The 9,475-nt window shown below is 41.2% G+C and overlaps 1 protein-coding gene across 2 annotated transcripts; it reads left to right on the plus strand.

The window, feature by feature from the left end:
* The first annotated feature begins 1,615 nt into the window (after window positions 1-1,615).
* mindy4 (MINDY lysine 48 deubiquitinase 4) lies at window positions 1,616-8,956 on the plus strand. 2 transcript variants are annotated; one of them, XM_042057697.1, is made up of 18 exons: window positions 1,616-1,955; window positions 2,255-2,374; window positions 2,544-2,767; window positions 2,885-3,152; window positions 3,266-3,528; window positions 3,752-3,804; window positions 4,082-4,194; window positions 4,307-4,423; window positions 4,705-4,793; window positions 4,903-5,004; window positions 5,124-5,187; window positions 5,316-5,381; window positions 5,530-5,597; window positions 5,966-6,029; window positions 6,212-6,373; window positions 6,976-7,156; window positions 7,833-7,911; window positions 8,271-8,956. In XM_042057697.1, exons 1-18 carry the CDS (start codon window positions 1,854-1,856, stop codon window positions 8,317-8,319), a joined length of 2,184 nt encoding a protein of 727 aa, XP_041913631.1. In that variant the 5' UTR covers window positions 1,616-1,853; the 3' UTR covers window positions 8,320-8,956. The 2 variants fall into 2 exon arrangements, with proteins under 2 accessions (XP_041913631.1, XP_041913630.1); XM_042057696.1 differs by having other exon boundaries at window positions 1,617-1,955; window positions 7,827-7,911.
* Window positions 8,957-9,475: the final 519 nt, after the last annotated feature.

Raw genomic sequence — 9,475 nt, forward strand, 5'->3', positions numbered from 1 at the left:
TAAGGAACTAAAGGTTTGTTCAAGTCCTATGACCGACCAAAATATGCATACCCTATTAATGGCCAAATTAACATTACATTACAATACATTAAAAAGGAAAATACCTGTAGGCTACTTCTGAATAGCCTAAGTAGGCCTATTTTTAAAAGTAGCCTACTTCTGTACTTCAACTTTCGCTTGTATTGGAGTAATATTTGACAAGGCTATCTATACTTTCACTTAAGTAAAGGGATTTTGTAGGCAACTTCGTCCACCTCTGCGCGCACACACACACACACACACACTTAACTGTGCATCTGCAGACTCCGTTTGTATAAATGACTTAACTGGAGTCTGCAGATGCACACTTAATAGGCTACTTTCCAACATTCACACACAGTTCAGTTAAGTAACATTTCACGGAAGTAAGCCATAATTTCAGTGTCTTGATTCTTGAATTTCCCCTGGAGATCAATAAAGTATCTATCTATCTATCTATCTATCTATATATCTATCTATTTTGATTTTTGAAAGTAGGCTATCCTGGTAACGTTAGCCTTTTTGTATTTCAAATGCAGGCCTTAGCTAGCCTAGAAATCTGGCCCGCCAGGCTAGGCCTTAGCCTAGCCTATTTGAAAATCAAAATTTCTTTTACTACTCTTTGTTTTTGTAGGCTAGCCTGGAGCCACATTACCTTAGTGAAGACCAGTGCACAAATGAAATAAAGAAATGTTAAAGAATGACTTTACTTATCTGAATGAATGTTACAACTGCCCATAGCTGTCAACCCTCCCGTTTTTTCCGGGTTTCTCACGTATTTTAACTTTTTTCCCGCTTTAATATTTTCCCGTAAATATCCCGTATTTTAACAATCTCATAACATTAGCTCTACCATCGGACTTGTCAGTCTCTGTACTGTTGTCCTGTTGCTACACCCTTGCACTTCCAACGAAACAGATGTTTTCAAAGCATCGTTTTGCTTGCTTGAAGGCGACAGTGAGACTATTTAAGATGATGACGTGATTGTCGTGAGAGCACGATTCAGTGGCACCCATCCGCATAGTGTAGGCTACGGCGACTCGGCCTACCACTCGGCTACGAGTAGAGAAATAATTCCCCGTTTGAATTCACTCTAAGTTGGCCTACCATAACTTCCCAACTCTGCACTGTATCCCATAAACTGCATGACCGGCTATTTATATTTTCTCTCTAAAATAACCAAATGCATTTGTTCAACTTTATGAAGAAGAATTACGCCCTATAGGCTACTTGGAACGCACACTTTTTGTTTGCAGAGAGAATGACAACGCACAGGGCCATCGATTAGGCTACAGAACTTTAGCCTTGCTAGGGCTGTATAAAGTTGACCAAATTAATATAGGCTGTTGTTAGGCGTAAATAAAGTAGGCTACTTTGTTGTATTGTTTAGCTGACCAATGCACGAGCTTGCAATTATGAAGCAAACCAATTTCAAAGCTCAATGTTGACAGCTATGCAACTGCCCCTGTGGACCGGCCATAGACAGTAAAAGATAGGGACCAGGCACTCTCCCCTACTCCGTCTCTTTTTCACTAGGTGGCTCTGTTGCACGGCTCTTGCGGCTCTGGCGTGTCCATTTTGACACGTGGTTCTGAACACAGAGGTAACCATAGAGACAGCGCGATACTGGCTAGCTAACTTGCGGCTAACAAATAGCTAGCTAGATGAGTGGGGTTTTCTTTTACTGTCTAGCTTCTATGGTTTGTTGTCGTCTGGGTCTGGTGTTGACTTCGCCGATTCATATCTGCAGTGTAATTTGGTGTTTGCCAGAGCTATCAAAATGAGTGCAATACACAACGGGTTTCCGAATTTGAGCTACCTATGGTGACGTTGTTATGATCCGTGTTGGTCCCAGCTTTTCCAGTAACGTTATGGGGAGAAGAAAAATGGTGGAGGAAGTATCTGCATCACTCGTCAGAGAATATCTTAGCCGAAAAGTAAGTTGAAAGCAAACTGGTAACGTGAGGTGAAAGACGTAATTCTTAGTTTCTGGAAATGGTACTACTGACAAATGTAGCTAATATGGCAAATAGGCCTGGGTAATGTAATGTATGGACAGGCCCAGCCAGACAGCGAGTGACTGCTCTCTGCTCTTCCAAAAAGAAGAAAGGGCTGAAGTTAGTTTGTTAGCATTGAGCTATTCATGTAACTGCTACCTGGCCCTCATTTAATTGCAACAATGTACACACATGGGAACAGTTTTGCCACACACTGTTCAAACACCAATCTTTCACAGGGACTGAAAAAGACTATTGCTTGTATGGACGAGGAATTACCTCGGTCAAGTTCCAGCATAAACAGTAGGGAAGATCTGCGCCGACTTCTCTATCTTGATAATCTTTACAAGAAAAACAAGGTAAGAATAAGAAGTAGGTATTCTGCCAACTTTAAGCAATAATCACTACACTAGGTTAACTACATCATAGAGCTATTGAGCCATTTTGGCTATTTTTTGTTACCCCGAGCGATTAATGAAAAATGGCCTCTATATGCATCACTATAGATTACATTTCCCTAACTTTTAGTTACAGGAGTTTCCATTTAAAACACTTTTGGAACTCATTGTGTGGTACCGAACTGAAGAGAGCGGAGGCACCAAGAGAAAGCAGCAAAGTAATGACTCTCAGCCACCTAGAGCTGAGAAGAACCTGACAAATTCTGTTGGCAGCTCTGTCACGATGCCTAAAGAGGCCAGTGGAACAGATGACAGCATAACAGGCTTTATTCAGCAGAAATCAAATGTGTCAAGGTATACACATGGCTTTTTGATACATTCTACTGTATTCTACTTTCAGTAGCCTAGAATGATGATTTCAATTGACATGGAAATTCAACACACAAGTAACATAGCCTATATCATTTACAGGTTGTCTAAAAGTGAAACTATCAGTTCACCTCCCATAGGGCTGACATCTTACTCAAAGGGTGCAAAATCTCCAGTCAACACTAATTCCAGTCTCACTGAGGGTGCATCAGACAGACTATCTTTGTCTAGCACTTCAGAGACTTCTAGCTCCTCTGATGCGATAGACCAGTCTACAGAAAAGCGGAGCTTGGTCAGTGAGAGCCTTAGGAGCAGAAGCACACGAATTCAGAGGGGTATGATGGCAGGGCCAGTAGCCAACTCTCCTCTGGTAAGCATTTGTCTCAGCCTGCAAGACAGCTGACACATTTTGTGTGTTGTGTTTCCGTAGCTCTGCGTCAGAATGACCCCCCTCCCACTCCCCCCTTCTCTCTTTCCCATCAGGATGGTAGTAAAAAACGTGTAACACGCAAGTCGGCAGGTCCCTCTCCTCTCTCAGCAAAGGATGGAGAAATGAAGGAGTACAACACCTGGTTAAGCAGCATGACTCATAGTGCCACGTCTGACAGCGTTTTTCCAGAGAAGGGTATCCCAGCACCCCCAGCCTACTGGGAGAGGGTCGAGGACTTGCCGTCCGAGGGCCATTCGCCAGCAAGGGCCTGTGGTGAATTTGAGAAAGTCCACTGGGACAAGCCTCAGTCTGACATGTAGGCTTAATATCTATTTACTTAACATTTTCTGAGAGAAATATTCCTCTATTGTAGGGGCTAAATGTATGTCTTTTGTGTATTTCTAAATCTAAAGGGATTTTCTGCAATCGCTTGCTTTCAAGATTAATACTCAGCTATCGTGCTGAGAATTCCTATTCACTTTCAGTTTGAGCATACTTTCAGTGATCCTGAAATTCTTACTAGAACATTTCTTTTTTAGACCCAAACGGGAAGTGAGTCCAATGGCTAGTGAAGTTCATATGATGACGCTTGGTAAGTTGGTGTTCAGTCTTTAGCAGATACAGTAAGCAGCTGTACTGTTTTGTTGGTTTTCGTAAATTATGAATTCAAATGCAGAGTATACACTGATGAATGAGAGAACAGACCAAAGATCATAATAATCATGTAGTTATTTTTTTTAGTAATAATTTGAACATTTGAAAAATCGATATTATGTCCTCTTACCATGAATTTCAACTATTGTGTTTGAAGGACAGGACGTTTTTTTTTTTATTCTATTTCTGAGAGTAATGTGTCTTTTCCTCTTCAGATGATATAGATGATAACGAGGAGGAGTTGTGTGGTCTCGCTAGACCGACTGTCAATCATTGTCTGCCTCAACACACTTTTGACTCGCATCCAATAGATCTTCCCACTGCCACTGTAAGAGTCCTTGGCCAGGAACTTCAGAGGGTGTTTTTGGTTACTTTTCACATTTTTGGGTGATATATTTACTCGTTTTTTATATTTACTTGTTACTCATAATTTCTTGCAGGCCTTGAAAGAGCTCCTCCTTGGTTCCCCTGTCAGTTGCTTTGGCGAAGAATGGAAATGTCAGAGTTTTGTTTTTTCGGATAAACCCAGTTTAAAATATGGGATTATACAGAAAAAGGTGTGGCTTGAACTTAGGCTCGTATCCAGGAGAGAATGTTACAGTGTGCAATCTTCCATCATCATTACTACTCATTAGAACTAAGACGGTTGTCTGAATGTCAGTCATAATGTTTGAAACGGTGCTTAATTCATACTGTATGACAGCAAGTCTTGATAGCTAAGTGTCAAAAAGTTGTAATGTTACAATTTGCATTTCACTGAGTAATGTACTGACACTGGTTTGTTATTCTCCATAACAACAACAACAAAAATATGTATACACCTGTGTGTGTTCTGCAGGGAGGTCCTTGTGGAGTGCTGGCCTCTGTACAAGCTTGCGTTCTGCAGAAATTTCTGTTTGAGGACACAGAATGTGACTTACCATTTCGGTAAGTCATGCCATCACAGAACCCTCCTCTACAGGCACAGTAGGACAGAAAGAAAGTGTCACTAAAAAGATAATGACCTGCTTTCGTCTTTATTTGAAATTCTCTGCAGGCAGTTGCAGCCATCACAATCAAAACGGACTCGCTGCCTAGCATTGGCTATCGCTGACATCCTCTGGAGAGCCGGAGACAGAAGAAAAGCTATTGTGGCAATGTAAGATTGTTGGCAATAGACAACCGTTTGCATGTGAGCATGAAGGAAATTAAATTATGAGTAGGATTACATTTGGTCCCCCAGCAATGTCATTGTGACTATATGCTTGATCATTGCAGAAACTCAAAAAGAAGTCATTTCACTCCAGTGAGACACTACAGATCAGATGGGGTTCTGGAGATGGTGAGGCATTTAGACCTAACAAGCGTTCATTGGAAACATTTATAAATGTAATTTTATTGAAAATGGAGGCAATACATATTGTAAATGTGTCTCTATTTTGTGTAATGTCTCCATGTGTAATATTGCAGATTACCTGCAATACGGTTAACAGTTTGGAAGAGCTCAGATCATTTTTGGAGCAGCATATATTCCAGGTAAACCATGTTAAGACTCTTGATTACATGTTGTCTCTCTTTGACATCTCACTCAGTTTCTTTTATAAATGTGTTCTGCGGTGTACTAGCATTGCTGGTATAGATGTTTCACATCTCTGATCAGCTCTTGTGATGTGATTTGTTGTAGTTTGAGTGCGGTCCCTTTGGGTGTATTCTACTCACTGTCTCTGCCATCCTCTCCAGATCGATTGAAGGGTAAGAAAGTAATGTTGGAGCACTTTGGCAGACAGATAGTTCTAAATAGACAAAGTTGAAGATCCAAAGTACTCTGTGCATTCCCTTCTCTGTTGGTTTTCATTAAAGGCGCCTGCTAATTCAAGGAATGTAGTTTGGGGAAGAAATGTCTATGCAAGAGAATTAGCTTTTGACATATGGCATAGCTCTGCTCTTCTATGCTGTCTCCACAGTTGTAGTTCCAGAAAGTTGCGGTAGTTGCATTTTTAAAACGTGATGTAATTGCGTGCTACTCAAGTTCAAATGGGTTTGTCACAGTGTGCCAGTAGTAGGCATTCTTGAAGTGCACCATGTACATTTATTTGTTCTTTGTCTGCCTTCCTCCTCAGACTGCGCAGTGACATGGATGTGCCCACAACCACTCTGATAGGAGCCCACGGCTACTGCACACAGGTTTGTGACATGCTGAGGTTTCCACTGAAATGCAACATGTGGAGAGCTGCCAATGCTGACACACATCCAGCCCCGATCAGACTCAGGCTCTGATGATCCCGTGCAGAGAGGACTGACGATCTGAGAGGGAGCTGTGAACACAGTTAACGCAGTTAATGACAAAGGCCCCTTGTTTGTTCCAGGAGCTGGTTAATCTCCTGCTGTGCGGCAGGGCTGTCTCGAATGTCTTCAACGGTGAGATGACACTGGAGTCAGGGAATGGCATGTTCACTTTGCTGAAGGGAGTCTCCGCCCGCAGTGATATCGGATTGCTCTCCTTGTTTGAACATTATAATATCTGTAAGGTACGGTCATTTAAGAAATTTATTTCAGGTCATACTGGTAGAGGGATGATTGTTCATAGCTCATCTCTGAGCTATGGGGTAAATGAGACTTCTAGCTCCCCCGTTGGGGTAGACCAGTCTACAGAAAAGCGGAGCTTGGTCAGTGAGAGCCTTAGGAGCAGAAGCACACGGATTCAGAGAGGTATGATGGCAGGGCCAGTGAGCGCCGCTGTTGTTGCAGGTAGCTCACTGCGCCGGGATTAGCGTGTGCTTCACCTCACTGTGTATTCACTGTGTGCTGAGTGTGTTTCACTAATTCACGGATTGGGATAAATGCAGAGACCAAATTTCCCTCACGGGATCAAAAGAGTATATATACTTATACTTATACTATATGTAAATGCATTGACTGGATCCCCCGGTCAAAGACTCTTGGAATACCATGGCATCATACTAAAGCGCCACCTTGTGGTTTGTAAGGAATCTGTCATTGTAGTGTAGTTAGACACTCACCAATAGTTACTGCATTGTAATAGCAATGTATGTGGCTAGACCACATTAGATATATGCAGATGTATATAATGAACAAAAGTACATTTTAAAATGCTTTTTAAATTCTAAAGGTTGGGGATTACCTGAAGCATCCCAGACATCCAATCTGGGTTGTATGCAGTGAGAGCCATTTCAGTGTGCTCTTCGCCTTGAACAAGAACCTGACGTCTGACCTGGTGGAGAAGATGACCTTTGACCTCTACTACTATGATGGCTTGGCCAACCAGCAAGAGCAGATATGCTTGACCGTCTGTAAGTCCATCTGTCCATTCCAGTTCAGTTTCCCTTTGTCCTTAATTTTTTAGTTCACAGGGAATGTAACTACATGTTCTGCTAACTGACGTTATTCACTGTATACAGTTCCCTGAGCATGTTGAATTACCAAAGAAAGGTTGTGTTTTTGAAAGGAAGGCTGTGCAATTCCAATTGTGAACTTTTGTCAGTTTTTTTTGTTGTTTTTGTAAAGTTTGGCTCAAGTCCTTCTCATATTCTGGCAGCTTTCACTGACAGATACTGTATGCATGGAAGAAAATCAATTATGTGAACGTGACAGCGCCAGACTTAATTCAGGGCAAATAAATATAAAATTCAATTGTTGAACTGTAAAATCCCACCAATTATAACAAAAGACTACCTGCCTGCCAATCCTCTCACATAACAAGTGAGGGCTTTGGTGAGAGCAATGATGGGGTATTTGTTTAGCTGTTGAATTTCTTAACGGCTTACCTCCATCAAACTTTCTGAATGTACCTGAAACATATCATATGTCATATAGTATGACACTCCGTTAGCATGGTACTTGATTACCTGGTCTCTGTCCCTAGGTACTCGATTATCATGGTACTCAGTTACCTGGTACTCAGTTTGTGATCATGGCAGTAATTCATACCTATTTACTACCGCTTATCCTTCCTGCCGTCAGCAACAGGCACTTCAAAGATGACTGCTGTTGGTGACTGTGTGGACAGTGATCTTATTCCTCCTCTGGAGCACTGCATAAGGACCAGGTGAGGAAACTGACCCCAGACCACAGACCCAAACTACAGGCACTTGCCAGAGCTGCTTTAAGACGAACGAGCATTTTTAAGAATTTGTAATATTAGTTTTCTGGGAAAGCCACAGAAGTTGTTTATAAGCAAAAGAGCTGCTAAGCAGGGTGCTTTGAAACGAAGCAGCATTCTGCCTGAGGATTTATTGCTTTGCTGAACACTCATAACTAATAGGAAAATAATTATAGATCAGGCGTAGTACCCATATCCACATCAGTTCACTGGCCCTTTTATAAGCAATACTTTAGCAGCATGCAAATCATTTTATTTTATTTTGCTTTTCATTTTATTAATCATGTCTCTTTCTTAATCCGTAGATGGAAGAATGCAGTGGTCGACTGGAATGATACAGAGCCTATACTTTGATGTGACATTTATACACATCCAAACAGACAATTTAACATGGTTCGTTCCACAAGTTCACAGCTCATCCACATGATGTATAGCTCACAGTATTTACTGTGCATATGACTAACTGCATGTGTGATGAACATCTTAACTTGTCATTCGTATGAATGGGGCGAATCCTCAGAGAGCTATCCAAGTCATCCTTTTAAAAAAAAAACATCTAGAGTATAGAAGCACAGGACACATATATAGACCATATTTATAAACGTATCCTTCTCCTCTCTAAGAATTCCTCTTTTTTTAACATGTCCTTTTCCTAACATGATTACACCAGATCACCTTAACATTAACATTTACGATGTGCAGGAAAACTAAGCCTTTTATGTGCCTATGCCTAAATGAACATAACATGTACTGTATTATCATTTTTGTTTCTTTTTTAAAAAATAACTTATTGTTATATAATTTATCTGGTCAATTAGATCTTTTCAATGTATTTTTCTCCATTGTCTTATGACATTGTTAACATTCATTATGCTTAGGTAATGTTTGTCCTTGATGTGCCTATACATAAGTGTATGTATGACATTATTTATTGGAGTACCATAAGCCTTTCAAAGGAATTGTTTTCCAAACAGTAAACATAAACAAGGTCTATTGTGTCTGTGAGGTTCTGTACAGTATCAGGGTTGTTGTGGGGCCAATTCCGATGCGAAATTACTGACCTTTAGGATGTCCAGGATGAGGGCAATCCTCTTATTGATCATTGCTCTCTTCTGCTCTGTTTGTAGATGCAAAGTGTATCTCCTATAAGTGGGTAGAACCACGGGGCAAGGTGAAGTAGTGCACAGGACACTCTTGCAGCAAATGACAAAAAAGAGCAGATGTTTATCTTGATGTGCACAGTCTGTTATTGTTGTAAATTGTTAACAATATTTTGGGGGTAAGGAATTCACATAGATATTAAAGCCAAAGTGCTTCAAGCCAGCTGCTGGAAATGAGTCCAAGAGGACATGATGTCTGAGTCATCCCATATGTTCACATTTCGCCACCCCGACCCTCCCCACTCCCACGCCTCCGATCTCTTGACGTGGGGGATGCTTCACATCCTCTCTGGCCAAAAGTGCGCTGAGACCTTGAACTGTGTGTCTGACATTTTTCTCAAACTGCCCCC

The sequence above is a fragment of the Alosa sapidissima genome, chromosome 12, assembly GCF_018492685.1.
Source record: "Alosa sapidissima isolate fAloSap1 chromosome 12, fAloSap1.pri, whole genome shotgun sequence".
In the NCBI taxonomy this organism is placed as follows: Eukaryota; Metazoa; Chordata; class Actinopteri; order Clupeiformes; family Clupeidae; genus Alosa; species Alosa sapidissima.